Genomic DNA, 15267 nt, shown 5'->3' with positions numbered 1-15267 from the left:
TTATGTCTGTAGCTCAGAAATGTTAATCTGGCAGAAGGGGAGGGGTGGCCTTGAGAAGTGAAGCTGAAGAACAGCTGGAACTGAGGTGACTGTAAAACAAAACATGGTCAGTGACATGGGGCATCTTGGCTTGGTAGTAGGTGGCAGGTCTGGTGGCATAATTGAGGGAGTCAGGGGGAAAAGGTGAAAGCTCAAACTGTTCAGTAAGTAGATAGCTGTCTCTGTGGTGAGAGGAGTATGATATGTTCCAAACTCTGGAGTATCTTTTTATAGGCACTGGAGAGTTCTTAAATCTGGGAAACTTTTTGGCCTCGTTTCATTTGAGTGCCTGATGATCTTCCTCATCTAAGGAAGAAAGGATGAGCAGCCACAGATGTTTCTGAGATCATGTCAGTTGCTTTCAGGGTTGTCTGGGTTTCAGTTTAAGTTAATTTACTCATGATGAGAGCAAGAAGCTCTTAACGGTTTTGAAAATTCAATATTAATCTTGGACTTTTTTTAGAATCGGGTAGGAGCCATGCTTTGGTTCTGCCTTATTTCTTTGTCTATCATGATTTTGGGCAGGTGCACAAAATGAAGGGGGTGTAAGAAATGACAAAAACATACCATTTCCAAGTAGCTGTTTCTGCACAGTATCAGTTACCTTTACCCAAGTCTAGTTGAAATAGCCCAGAATTGCTTAGATGTAGAGAAATGCTTGTTTATCATGGTTTGAGTGGTGATTATCATGCCATTTTAGGTAGAAATTGGATGGATGGTTATGTGATGGGGTCAGTTGATGGTAGATGCATGAGGCTAGGGAATTTACAAAAGGAAAAGGATTTTCTTGCCAGTCCTGGTGGCACTATTGAGGAGCTTACTTTGATCTTAAAGTTGAGAACAACGGGACAGGGAAGGAGTCTTCAAAAGCAAATAGGCTTCTGACAGCAGGTTTAGTTATTGGGCAGTTGCAGGCTTCTGGCACCTAGCATAAATTCAATCTAATTAAAACTAATTTTAAAAACCCACCCTAAGAACGCCCCTTTTTATAACCTTTAGTCTGGTATTGTGCATTTATGCAGATTCTGTCCTCTGTATCATATGACAATGTTACTCTTCAGCACTCCAGAAGTGAATTTATCAAGCTAAAATGGCCACACTTTTCTAGTTGGCATGTAAATTGGTTTCTTAGGTATACTTTTCCATTAATACAAGTTGAATATGTTGCATTATTATGTATTCTGGGAATATGAATGGGGCTTCTCAGTCTTGCAGTGAGGAGAATGTCTGAGACCACATGCAAGTTGTAACATATTCTCACAAAGATTTAGGTTTATAGCCTTTCTCTGAAGTGCTTCCAATTATTCCATGCAGGAGGAAGAGTACTATTTAGAAGCTACTCAGGTAGCAAATAAAAGTTTTGATAATTAGCAAATAATGGCGTAGTAGCTTTCTGTACTAATTCAAATATAAGACATGTGAAATGGTTAGAGAGAGCAGCAATATCAAACTGAGCTCTGTCTAAAGAAAGCAGATTTCCTAGTGACTACCCAGGTGTTGTACTGGGAACAGAACCTAAACCACCACCCCAGCAAGATGTGTCCTTTGACAAAAGGACTCCAGAGAGATTCAGTGTTGTCCATTCAGACAAGACCCTGCTGTGCTCACAAGGATTTACAGAAGCTTCTTTCTCTTTGCAGAAACGGAAGGCTTCAAGATTGACACCATGGGCACCTACCATGGGATGACTCTGAAGTCTGTGACGGTGAGTGGGAAGTCTTGGCTTAAATACGTTTTAGAGACATGATTGTAAACATATATACAATGTATGTTTGGAGATAGAGAGAGCTTGTCCTCCTGGCCTAGGCTCTGGAAGGTCACTTAGACTGAGTAACAATTGGTGAAAGTTCTTGTCTATGAAAAGCCAAAATGTGTTTTGTTTGATCTGCGTGTTCTAGAGGTCTGTGCCCCACAGATTTGTTTGTCTGCAGTAAAAAAGTGTGGTGTACCGGGAAGGCTTCTTGAGGTGCAGCCCTTTTCTGTTGTACTCAACATACCCAGGTTTTTGCTGACCTTAGGTGTGTCTGGAAATTACATAAGTGATCTTAATCAAAAGTGATGGAACTATACTCAGAAAACTGAAGTAATAAACCTGGGTTTTGGAGTAGTGCTCTGTTTCCCACTCTGCATTTAATAAAATAATTTTTTTTGGTGGTGGAAGAGTTAGACCTCAGCATTACTGTTAAAGCTTTCTAGCCTGGTAAGATGGACTTCTGGCTGTACAGTGCTGTCAGTGGGAACTGAAGCATTCACAGATGAGAAAGAGAGACCCTCAAACAGATTCTCTTTTCTTTCTTTGGCCAATGTTTGTCTGCTTTTGTGCAAGTGGGTTGAATGCTCTCAAATAAATGCTATTTTGATTTGATGGTAATTATGACAGGTGCTAGAAAACTGCTGTAGTGCCTTCCTTAAGGTTTTTGCCAGCTGCATACCTATGTAAATGTGATGAATAGACAGCACTAAACACTCCTAAATCCATGCACTACTTCTAGTTTGCACTTCTCATTTGAACATAAAATAGGATCTTGAGTAGAAATTTCTGAAAAACATTCAAAGGTTTTTTGTTTGACAAAAGTCCTTTCCCAAGTCTTTCATTCCCAACTCCTCGTGACTTAGGATACTGTAAAAGAAAATGGAAGGGAATATTTAAGGAAAGAATCTACTTAGCAGTAAATAATGTAATTTCTAGATGAATTCAGAAATTGGTTAGATGAAGAAAAAGGATAATCTGTTATGTCTGAAGGTGTGTTCTCAAACTTTGCATGAGTTTTGGTCTGCATTATGAGGAACCAAAGTGTTGTTATACCAAACCCAGGTTTCTCTGGGATATCATACCTGCTTCAAGGGGTAGGGGTTTGAAATGAGTTAATAAATAGGTTCTGTTTAAATTGCTCTGTGGGGAGGAAATGAAAGAGGAAAGAGAAAATCAAGGTTATAGTAAAGCAGAAATATTGAAATGTTTTAAGCTTATAAGTGTAAAATCTGTAAAAGTGAAGGGATGCACAGTAAATCTAAAAATTATATGGTTTTTTTAAGATCATAAAAATAAGTAAGGTTTTTTGTTCTAGGAATCCTGCCTCATGTATTGAGCATACTGCCTAGGGTTTTGAGGTTATTAAACTGTCCTTGTTGGTTTCTTCCATTTAGGAAGAAATATATAATAGATATTAAATTACAAGTAAACCTTTTTTTTAACATAAATCAGAATTTTTTAAAATAACTGTTTAAGAGTGCACGACTGCACATAAAGCATCATCTGGTGTCATGAGAAATATTAAAACTCCATCTGTTACTCAGCTTTTGTCTAAGAGATAACTGGTGAGGGGTTTTTGGAGCCTTATTTTCCAGACTATTAAAAAGGTACTGTCAATATTTAGCTCATTCATAAATTTCAGTGACATCCTGGCTTTGTGTTTCAGATGGGGGAGAAATAAATCTGTTAAATATGTTCATCTGTTTTGTCTAAACTTTGTCATAGTGATGGACCACTCAGTTCTAACCCTTAATGTCAGATCATATTTTTGTGGAGAATAGTTAATCTCCTGCCACTTGCCAAGTTTCATATTTTGCTTTTACTCAAGCTTTTTTTTTTTTTTTTTTTTTTTTTTTTTTTTTTTTTGTGGTTAATTTATATTTTTTTAAGGCTGGACAAAATTAGGGAGGAAATGGGAAAGTAATTACTTCCCCATGGTGTTTAATGGGAAAGTGCAATATAGTCATTGGCGAAATCATAGGAATATGGAGGATAGCATTGGAATTCATTCACCTGCATGATCTCACTGCTGTCCTCATAGCATTGGTGTAATTCCTGTAGGAACTCATCAAACAATTCAAAGGAATTAAGAGTTCTAGGTAGCTCTTGGTTAGAGGCTCTCTTCAAACTTCAAACCTCTGATTTCCAGATGGATGCTCATGTTTGAAAGCTTCTTTTTTTGCCATTGTTCTCCTTGACATGATGGCTCCTCCATTTTTCCTGTGGTGTTTGCTTCCAGTAATGTATTTCTGGGCTGTGGTCAGATTCCCTTAAAACTTACAGTTCTTACCTCCACTGTAAAGTGATCCACTGTTTGGAGTTGCCCACCTGTTTCTCATACAAACTTTGTAGAAGAATTTTTTGGTTTGTCATATATTCCCTACACTTGCACTCTGCCTTGCTGTAATTCTCGGTAATGATTTTAATGAAATGTGCAAAACTTATGTTTTGTGTTTGTTCTTGCTGAAATGTGAGCTGTCCTAGATGCTTGTTCTTTTTAACAGCAAAACAAAAACTTCTTCATCTTGACTGCTTTCTTTTCATCAGTGATGTTGGAAACTTTCTTAGCTTTCAGAATTTGTGCCAGAGCAGATGGTGAATGGTGGGCTTTTTCTGAAGTAATGTCAGCTAAAATAACTTGTGCTGCTGGCAGTTCTTCCCTGTAACAGGGTTTTTGCTTGATTGGCACGCTACCTCTTCGGAAGAACTGACTTATTTATTGAATTTTTATTGTGAAGGCATGATCTCATTATTCTGGACCTGGAATTGTTTATAACAAGGCATTTTCCTCAGAAAGATTTTTAAAAATATTTTTTCCTTATTTTAATACCTGTGGCACCTTCTGTTTGCCTGGATTGGTGATGTTTTGGAGAATTAGTAAGTAAGATACTGGTGGTAGCTCTTGCTGCTGGTTCCCCAGCAGCTCAGGTAGCAAACTGTTCAGCATCACTTTTCAAAACCTGCAGGTCTCCCTGCAGGCTTCACTTCCAAGCATAATCCCTGTGCAGCACAACAACTTCTGGTTTTTATCCAGGAAAGTTTGGTGTTTGAGATGGATCAGTCTTTGGAAAAGTATGTTTGTATTTCTGTACCACACAGGGTGTGAGGTGATGCTTAAGCTGGTATTCTGAACATTCTTTGTTACTTGTGTAAATTTGCCATCTTTGGGGCTTTAGCCTCCTGCTGTTCTAAAGGGTGATGTTAAATTGGAGGCCAGTGTCATCTGGTGGAAGCCTAGGTGGGTCTCACCTTTTACATACAATGAAATGGAATTTTGGGCTATTCATTTCTCTAACTAGGATATGTGAAGCATTTAACTCTTAATGTAGCTCAAGATGTAAAGATCAGAACAGACCAGTTAGCTGCACCTGGGGCAGGACAGGAAGAAGTTGCTTGTTCTGTGAGCACCTGATAAAGCTGAACTCTTCCAAGCTGAGGGCATACTTTGTAGTGACTGTGTGCACTTGCAAATATTTGTTTATCCATTGCAGTAATAGTCATGGTGATGCTGGTTTTACTCATCTTTTTGCTTTTATCTTTGAGTTCTTATGGATTTAATATGAAAGAAAGAAATAGCATGAAAGGCTGTGGAATTGTGTAGGGTGATTTCCTCTGAGTTTGAGTGCCCTGGCTGGTCAGGAGCTGTGATTCAGGGAGCTGGAAACTTTTGTTAAAGTGAACAAGAACTACATAGCACTACAATGGGCCCTTGTAGAATTTTTTTTTTGCTGGAAAAATCTGGTTTCAACTTGGGGTTTCTTTTAGCATTCAGGGCTGCTGAAGCTTGGGAGCTTCCTTAGTCTTTGGTTTTTGCTGCTAGCAATGGAGTGTGTCATTGATCATCTGCACATTTGCCAGAGCTACTGTTGGCATTTCTTCCTCTTCCTGTTCAGTGAACAGGCAGGTGCAAGAGCTCCTGTAGGATTGAGCTGATGGCCTTCCCAGAGAGTCTGGAGCTACACCTGCGTGATCAGTATGGTTAGTGAGGACTTCACTGGAGGCACTTCACTTATAACAAACTCAAATGCAAATTTCTGTGGTGTATTCAGACTTCGTAAGTAAGAAATTCTATGTAAATTTTCAGTGCTTCTGAGCTGAGTGATATTTTTCCTCCAAACTGACAAAAGTAACATCCCTCTTACCGTTGCACACTTCCAGGCTTTACAGCAATCTCTGGGTACAAGTGCCCTGAGTAAACATATGAGAATATCAATAATTAAAGTAAATGCACTACATTTCAGTTACAACAAATACATTTCATAATCCTAGCAGAAACCAAATAATTAAAAAGGAAGTCCCTATGTAAACCACAGTACAAGCAGGTCTCATTTCAGAAGAATTGGAGACTGGTTCAGCACCCCTAAGGTCAAAAGCATTTTTCAGTCAGTATCAGATTTGAGAAATTAATTAATCAGAGGATTTTACTGTTATTGCCCTCAAAATCTTTTGAGTTGGGTATAACCTGTGTAGTTTTTTTTTAACTGAGGGGTTGTTTAACCACCTCTGGTGTATCTTCAGAGGAATAGTGTGTAGTACAAACAAATGGAATTACTAAATTATGGCACTTTACAGACTGAGCCAATGGACAGGAAGCGGTTGGGGCAGAAACAATTAACATGGTGTGTGCATGTGTTTTTTATATAAAACTTAAGAAAATTGATATGCTTCTGTGTGAGGAGGTAAATCCACAGGATCTTATAATTGATCATGAGTAATTTGTGATTCAGTGCCAAAATTCAGAATGGCTGTTGAGAAGCATATGGTGGAGTTGGAGGTTGTCTCTCAGTGTTCAGATAAATAACACTTTGAAAAAGAAATAAAAACTTAATACATCTTTAGTATTAGAGATGGAAGAGAGATACCAGCTTATCCACATCAGCAGTTTTCTGTGTCATGTTCTAATCTCATTAAAACGTTGGGGGACAGTGGGATTGAGGGACGAGTCAGCAAAACAATGGACTCTTTGAAATACTTGAAACGAGCTCTCAAGTGCTGCATAATTTCTGTGCAGCCTGTGCATAAGGTGGTCATTATTCCCAATGTGAGCGTAACAGCAGCCTGCCTACACCCCCACTCCCCTCTGCAGGCTGAGCAGCATTCTGTGAATTCTTTCTGTGCATCCTATTCAGTTTTTAAACAGCAAGAGGAGGTGAGAAAAACTGTAATAATATAAAATCATAAAGTTACATAGATTTGCATGGGGGGCAGATGTTTTTCCTACATGATACTTGAGGTAGATACTTGTTTTTATTGGGTTTGTAAATACTTTTTCACCATAAGTATACTGCTCTGTAACTAATCCAGACTGATGAGGTCCTTGGTCCATTAGGGTTAAGGGCCGGGACATGACCATGAACTCAAAAAATCCTTTCGCTGGAGAAATGGATGTTTCTCCAGAATAGTCTGCCAACAACCAAACACTGCTCTGGGGTAGCAGACAAGAAAGCTTTGTGTGTCTTTGTTACTTTAATGAGAGTGGATAAAATGCAACCAAGAACTATTACTGTATTTTATATTTAAGGCCCACACAAGAGTTTCAGTGGATGGCATTTCATTGCCTCAGTTGTGTTTCAAATATTAAATTGCTTTCCCTTAAAGAGTTTTAGTGTAAATAGTGAGGCTGATACAGACCAAGAAAAATCACATACAAATGCTGCTTTCAAGAACATGTGTCAGGTTGAACAACAGTGCACTCGTTTTCTTTGGGGTAGTAAATCGTGTACATCTGTGCCAAGATACCTGACTGCTGTACTGCACTACACAATAGAACTGCCTGCTGTGTTCCCTCTGATAGCTTTTCTTTCAGGTTGAGACTAAGAACTGCAAATTCAAGTCAAGATAGGGATGTATAATCCGTCATGCCTCAGGAAGTTAGGCATTGCTGTGTGGCACCAGCGTGCTGCTGAACAAGAGGGAGCAAGACCTGGAGCTGTGCAGCTGTGCCCCTGAGCGAGCGTGCCTGGGGTCACCCTGCGTGTACAGCTCGGCTGTGGCAGTGCTCTGTGCTCGGGGCACAGGACATGGCCACGTCTGCCTGGCAGGTCCTGGAGAGCTTTGAATGGAGGAGTGCCAGACAGGAGAACCCAAAGCGTTTCTGAGTATACATTCAATGAGAGCTTTAGATATCCAGGAAGCTTTACTTAAAAAGGCTCGAGAGCCTCAGGCATGCTTGGTATGAGCTCCGAGATGACCTCCTAGACCTGTCTTGATCCAAAGCTGCATGACAGGAGTGTATTTGCCAGTCCTAGGGGTATCCCTCCCCTGAGAAACTCATCTGCCATGTGCACTGTGTGCACTAGGACTGGGATCCTTATAAATGTTTCAGGAGTCACTCTCATTTGGAAACACAGCTCCAAATAAAACTGCCTAGGACACTTCATTTGTGTTCTTTGGATTAGATGTCCACCTTTACTTGAGTCCTGTATAGGATTCTGCTTAGATTCATTTGTGTTTCTCAGGTCTTTGGATGTCTTAATCAAAGTTTTATAGGTTGCTGCTCAGTGCTACCAACTGAACCTGAGCTACAGATTTTTATACTTCGTCCTGAGTGTTCTGAGCAATCAGACATCATGCACTGCACAAACTTATTTTAAACAACTGGGTCAAAACCTTTCCCTCCAGAAATTATCTCCAAACATCTCATCAATGTCTAACAGCTGCATCTTCACCTGACAGTTCTGGGGAAAGAACAGCTCTGCTGTTTGTAGGGCTGTAATTTATTCACACCTGCTGAAGGTGGTGTAATGGTCTTGTAGACTCAGTAGAAATGAACATGTGTCAGATGGGGGATCAAAAAATAATTCACTTTAACATACCTTCTTCTCCCTGCAGGTTATGGGTAGCCATCCTCTTGTCTCGGAATTAGAGTTTTAACAAAGTTTTGAAGGTTTCTAACACACTTTGCAGTTCATGATGCAGTAACTAAATAAAAACTGCATTTAAAGAATTTAACGATCATCTGAGTAATTCACGTAACTGATGTGAGAACCAAGTCAAGATTTCCTGCACTGGTCAGTTTTTGAGATTATTCCATTGTCATTAGGCCCTGGGACACTTCACTACTAAGTACTTTACAAACTGTACTACGTTTGCTTGTAGTAGAGTAATGTAGAATTCATTATTTGTGGAGACAAGTTTTCTGCTTTTTCTACATGGAGTGTTTGCTTACATCTTAGTGTCATAGCCGTACCTTCTTCTGAGCTTGGAAAGTAGGATAGCTTGTTACCTTAGCAATATCCATAGGAACTGCCTCAGAGCCCAGGCTCATGCACATCTCACTCACACCATTTGCTACTACTCAGTCAAGCTAGAGCACACTCTCCTTTATGATTTGTTTATAATTATTTTTATACGTTCTGTGCTTAGTCCTTATTGTTGCCCTCTTTGAACACACTTAAGGACTATTGTATCAATTTGTGGACTGTGTTCTGGTGTTGTTCTTTTAAAGGTTCACTTCCTTTCCTTTTGCTTGCAGTTGTGGGTTTATTTTGTGGTTTAGTTTTTTTCCTTCTATTGAATTCTTTCAGTATGTAGCTGGGAGTGTGTGATACCAGAGGGTATCTCTATCTCAGTGTGGCAGATTTTGCTCACAGGTACAGAGTTATTACAGCAGTGTGGCAAGGGCAGGTGTTCTTCAGTTCTTCAGTCAGAATACATAAGGCAAAGATAGTCTTTTCTAAGTGCATTAAACCTGCAAAGCTCAGAACTGAGACAGAACTTTAGAGGCAAATGTTAATGGAATGCTGAGGCAAGAGCCCTGGTTCGTAGTCCTTTGGGGATGGATTATAAGTGATGTCATTGGGCACTATTTCCAGGTAGTGCCACATAGCTAATGAGAAGATCCAGACAGAACAGCAACATAGAACATATTTTTAAGCTTTTTTGGCAGCTCCTTCTTGCACCGTTTAAGAAGGTAATTGATTAAGAGTGACTATATTTAGGTCTCAACATTTTTGAGATTTTAGTGTTCCATCTAAATCCAGGTGTTAATCTGCCTGTGTCTTTCATGCAGCCACACTGTTGCTGTTGAATCAGCATGCTTCAGCACTTTTATCAGCACTTTTAGGATGTCTGTAGGCAAAGTCCTGATTTACTCAGGTTTCCTCCTGGTGGTTCTGGGTAACCTTCTAATCATTGCAGGCTTCCTTGTTAGGTAAATGAACTCTGCATAAATTATGGCTCACTCACCTGGCATTTGGGCAGCGGTGATCATTCCTCTCAGAATGTACCTGTGACTGTGAGCTGCTGGGCTGCCATCTGGAGCTGAATTTGTGCTTGCACTGAGCAATCTGCTAGTGCTGACACCACTCACATCACTGCTGCTGCAAGGGTGGGTCCTGGCTCTTTCTTCATCTCAAACTCAGCTGAGCTGAGGGAGTAAAGGGGACATATGTGTATGCAAGTGCATGTAGGCAGGCACTGAATGATGCATTGGCTGGTTTAATTCTCATTCACCACTTTCTCTGTTGGACCTCATTGTTCCCAAAAGGCTTGTGGGATTTTCTGGAGGTTTTTGGTTTGGGACTTTTCTAAGTAACATGAGCCTCATGCAAATGGGACTTAATGCTGAAGAAGGTGATCTGGTAAAAATAAATCTGGTTCCTTACCTCTGTGAATCAATAAATGCGTAGCCTGAATGCAAATTTCTTGGAGAGACAAACATTTTTATTTGCTTTTAAAATATAAAAGGCTAACCTTGGATCTATGCATCTGTAGTACTTACCTATTTGGAATAATTAAGGTTTGTCCAATGTACTTAAAATGTCAAATTTATCTAAGGCAGTTGGTAAATTGAAATAAATTTAAACATAACTTTGAGAACAACTGTGCTTTTTACAAATACATCATTTAATTAGATGGCCTATTGTTATAAATGACCCAGACCCCAAGTGTGAATGAGTTATAGAAGTTTTATTGAGAACAAAAAAAAATCAGCAAACCAAAAGGGAGAGTGCTGGAAGTGTGGCAAAATGCCAGAGGCTCTTGCACAAAATGGTGTCTTCACCTTTTATCCCCTGGATATTGCATCAGCTTTATGCATGTTTAGTTTTGGTTTTACGTAGTCTCACCCCATGTCACTCTTGGGCACCGACGTGGTTTCGTCACTGTGTTATCAGGGTCCTCGCTGGATGAAGGTCTCCTCCTTTTGAGGCTGTGTCTCAGAAGCTGGGCTAGCAACAGTCTGTCCAATGCAAACTCATGAACCCACATTGCAGCACACCAAACCATACTGTCCTCGTGAAAACCAATTTCACAACTAGGCTATTGTGACAACATTAACCTCTTTATAACATAAATTATTATCTTAATATTAGCAACATTATAATCAGCAATTCACATAATACTTTGCAAAGTCCAATTCCCACTAACTTGTTTCTCACACCTATAAAACTATTAGTTAGACTTTATACAACATGAATATTAACAAAGCAACTTTTCATTTCATCTTACATTTCCATTGCATTTGGCACATTAAGGTTGAGGAAGTCCAACTATTCAGCTGGTTTGCTGCTTTAAGAAACTCAGGATGTATTTTTGGAATTTAAATCTCTTCCTTTCTGTCTCTCCATGAAGATATATGAGTCAGTTTTGTGCATGAGCAACAGATATGCTTTTAAAATTCAATTCAAGTGCGAAAGAAAACTTGGTGTGACTAAGCAAAGTGATGTAGTGATGTGTTAAGTTTGCTTGTAGTTAACTGTCAGTCTACTGGCTGTAAATTCATAGTACTTTTAATTTGGAATATTGTTAAAAAATTCTAGGTTTCTTCAAGTGAGGGGGGTGTCTCCTCTTGCCCTCCCTTGGCCTGGGGGGAAGTGCAGCTGCTGAGTTTCAGCTGGGTGATTTTGGGTGGCTTGGTGCTGCTGTTTTGAGGAGACACAGAAAGCACTGCCTGCCTTTCACTCCCTGGGAGCAGTAATTCGGGGGTTTAATTTCCCTGGCCAGCAATTTTCATAAAAGTTGACAAAGGCAATAACTTTTCTCCAGGTTTTATTGAAATTGGGAAGTAGTTTGGAACCATACTGTGGGAGAAGGGAGGGAGTGTTACTGAAGCAGACTGTGAAGAGCTCTGTTTGCTGAGGTGGGGAAAAAAACAACTCTGCTTTTGCTTTAGCATAGGAGACTTGAGGGTGCTGCTATTATGCAGCACTATCCATCAGCCTCACTTCCCAGTTACCTTGGGTGCAAATCAGGCAAACAGATTTACATATAACTGAAATAAAAATGGAAAGAGTCATCAGTAAAGCAGATAACCTGCCTGATTAATTGTGTTTTATCATGTTGCTAACTAACAAAAGACCTGGGGATGGAAAGGGCTTTATAATGGCTTAAGACAAATATTTTGTAGCTAATAATACATGGAATATATTATAATATACAGAACATATGCAGCTACCTCATCTGGGTCTATAAAAGCCATTCTGTTTTAGGGTGGTGATGTGTGCTGTAACAAATAATTATTTTTATAGTAGCTTTCACATGCATAATTATGTCTGGAAAGTAATGTCAAGAAAATGCTTCCAAAAATATCTGGACATGAACAGCAGGTGAAATGCAGATTAAAGTAGTAAAATACATATTAAAATCCTAAATGGATTTTAATGCTGTCTTAGAAATTAAAATCTAAAGGATCTCTGAACTGCCTGAATGTTACATCTGATTTTAAAGGGTAGGTTTATAGCTGGCTCAGATTTCAAAGGTGAAGGTTTAATAAGTAAATAAACTTCCTTGTTCATAGCTGAAATCTTTTGAAAACTGTGTTTGCTGGTTTGTTACAGCTCCCATTCAGAATAATGAAAGTGCCTAATCAGGCAGTTTGCTCACCTAAGGTGAGCTAAATATTTAATATGGGTAGCTTGCATGTGTGGTATTGTACTGCACAACAAAACCACACATTCAATATGTCTCTTATATTCCTTCCCCTGGCAGGGCTCAGCAAGACTCTTAATGTCCTTTTATTTTCTTCTCTGGAAAGCTGCCTGCACGTGGCTTGTAATGCCAAACACCGTGAATTGTAATCCTTTCAAATACGAATGTGGCTATTAGATAATTTTAAAGAATGAGTACCATAACAGTAATCCATATGCAGGGAACATTTTATAGGTGGAAATTTGCAGTACACAGAAAATATTTTCAACTTTTATTTTATTACTCCTTTATATGGAGCTGAGAGAAATAGAATATAAAAGGTAATAAATACTCAACATCCTCCAGGTTAAGATCCAGAATGGATTAAAATTAAGCACTAGGATAATGTTACCAATATTAGTATACTAATATTTGTGAAAGTTTTCAGTTATGAATAAAAATCATACCTTTAAGGAAGTAATGTAACTTTTTCTGCCTCTCCTAAGTGAAATGGAAATGATTGATTAACCTGACATTTAATCTTTGGCATGCTTCAGGGAGTTTCTGCCATATGTTCAGTCAAGTGGAGTTTCTTTAGTGGAGTCCTATTTAAACTATTGTAAAATGCATAGAAATGTATTGATACTTAATAAATGTGGCATAACTGAAGAGTGCTCACAGCTTATTATTTTTTTCCCTCCCCTCCCCTCTCTTTTTCTTCTTTCTCCTTTAAACAAAAGACTGACTTTGGCTCAAACAGGCTTGGCCCGTTTTCTCTCCCATCACATTCCCCAGAAGGAAACTAAATTAATTCTGTCCATAAGAAGATTAAAAGCTGATGGGGTGGGCAGATGTTTTATTTTCTTGGGGGTGAAGGAAGTAGCATGAGCTTCTCTGGCAAGTCTGAAGATAATGATGGTGGGAGGGAATGTTTTGCTTCTAGTTAAATTGCAGAAAGGCATTTATACCTTTCTGTAATACATTTCATGTGCTCTTTGACATTATCTTGATGGGAAAATAAAGATGTGTTCTGGGTTTATGTATTAGTAGTTCATTTACTCCAACACTGATTTGTAGTGAATCTGTTATGCTTCAGGATAAATTTAGATGTTACTGTGACTTTTATTTGATTTTTACTTCTTTGTTTTTCACTTTTAAACATTTAAAACTCAGAATTTACATTATTTATATCTTGGTTCATTTTACTTAGTTTAGTTAGTTTTCAGTTCTTTTGCTTAATATTCTAGTTTTTTTCTTTTCTGTTGATAAAGCCCTGGCTGCAGTCTGTCTTACTCCTTAAGACCAAGCTCCTGTAGGAGAAACTCATGATGGACCCTGTGTGCTTTCTAGCAGAATGCACAGAATTCTCTTCCTGGAATGAACTGATTCTTAACCCCTGAAGTCTTATCTCTCTGTGGTGGCTCCAGCCTGGTGCTGACCTGGGAGCTATTAAATAATTTTGAATGACAAATTACTTCCTTTCTCATCTCTGGATCCTCCTGGATTCCAGGCTTGTTAAGGGGTTTTGTGACAAATAAATAGGTTTCTGGAGGTGCCTTTGTGCTCACACAAAATACAATTAAAAAAAAAATAGCTGTGCAAAATTTTGGGGTGATAAAAGCCCTCCCTGTGTCTGAAACATGACCGTGGTTCTTCCTGGTAGCCTTGGTGTCTCTGTCAGTGCCCTTCAGGGGCTTGAAGACCTTGTGGAACTTCCTCCCAGATTTCTGTTGTAGCTCCTGAGCTCCCCAAGGCAGGATTTGTTTTAATGGGTTAAACTATTAATTAATATTTCATTTGTAAGAAACACATCAGGATTTTGCAGGGTGGAGCTGTTGCCACCTGAGCATGGCTGGGAGTCATTAGGAAGTTAAGAGCCTTCGATAATGGTCTGTGCTTTCCTGTTAAAGCAAGTTCTTCGTAGTTCTGCCGTTCACAAATAACCTTTTCTCCTTAATACAATAGATGATGCAATCTAAAATGGCAATATACAAGTATTCCTTAAGGCTATATCTAGATCAAGGCACTCAAGCAAATTAAAGCAAATTACCAAAAGTGTTCAACATCAACATTCATAAGTTATAATGCATTAAATTGCCATTGGCTGGTGATGTCTTTAGGAATAAAATTAATTTAGTGAGCTGTATGTAGTTTAATTTCCTTGGTTTACAGTGAGTGAAGGCCAATTTACTTCTGCATTGGAAAACTCCCATGGGAATTCAGTGCATTTAAATTAATATGTTTTGACTTCTCACCTTTCCTTGAATCTTGATAAACCTTCAGATCTTTGTTCTCCCATTAAGTGTGGGAGCAGCTTCCCCAGCCTGTCATATGTGACTGCTGCTCCTCTGCTTGCTGGGGTCCCATTCCTTCGTGCTGTGTGTAGCCACATGGGATTACAGATTTGATCTGCACCAGGGCCACAAATAAAATTCACTTGCTGCTCTTCCCTGCAGGCACTAATGGCTGGGTTATCCAGAGCCATGACAATATTTATTAACTTAACCTGCAGAGCCTGCATGTTCTCCACAAGGCACAGCTCAGGATCCTCTAGATCTCATGGACATCCAGCAGTAAATTCAGTACCTTCTAAGCTTTCCATAATGCACTTGTGCTGTGTATATATA

General features: G+C 39.1%; 1 protein-coding gene across 1 annotated transcript in view; it reads left to right on the top strand.

The window, feature by feature from the left end:
• CDC73 (cell division cycle 73) overlaps positions 1-15267 on the top strand; it is a 101017-nt gene that overhangs the window by 27920 nt on the left and 57830 nt on the right. Inside the window, exon 10 of the mRNA XM_041479532.1 lies at positions 1680-1744. Coding sequence (XP_041335466.1) covers positions 1680-1744 — 65 coding nt within the window. The remainder of the gene's footprint in view (positions 1-1679; positions 1745-15267) is intronic.

The sequence above is a fragment of the Pyrgilauda ruficollis genome, unplaced genomic scaffold (genome assembly GCF_017590135.1).
Source record: "Pyrgilauda ruficollis isolate IOZ18807 unplaced genomic scaffold, ASM1759013v1 scaffold49, whole genome shotgun sequence".
In the NCBI taxonomy this organism is placed as follows: domain Eukaryota; kingdom Metazoa; phylum Chordata; class Aves; order Passeriformes; family Passeridae; genus Pyrgilauda; species Pyrgilauda ruficollis.
The sequence above is the reverse complement of the archived record's forward strand: the minus strand, read 5'-3'. Positions and strand labels throughout refer to the sequence as shown.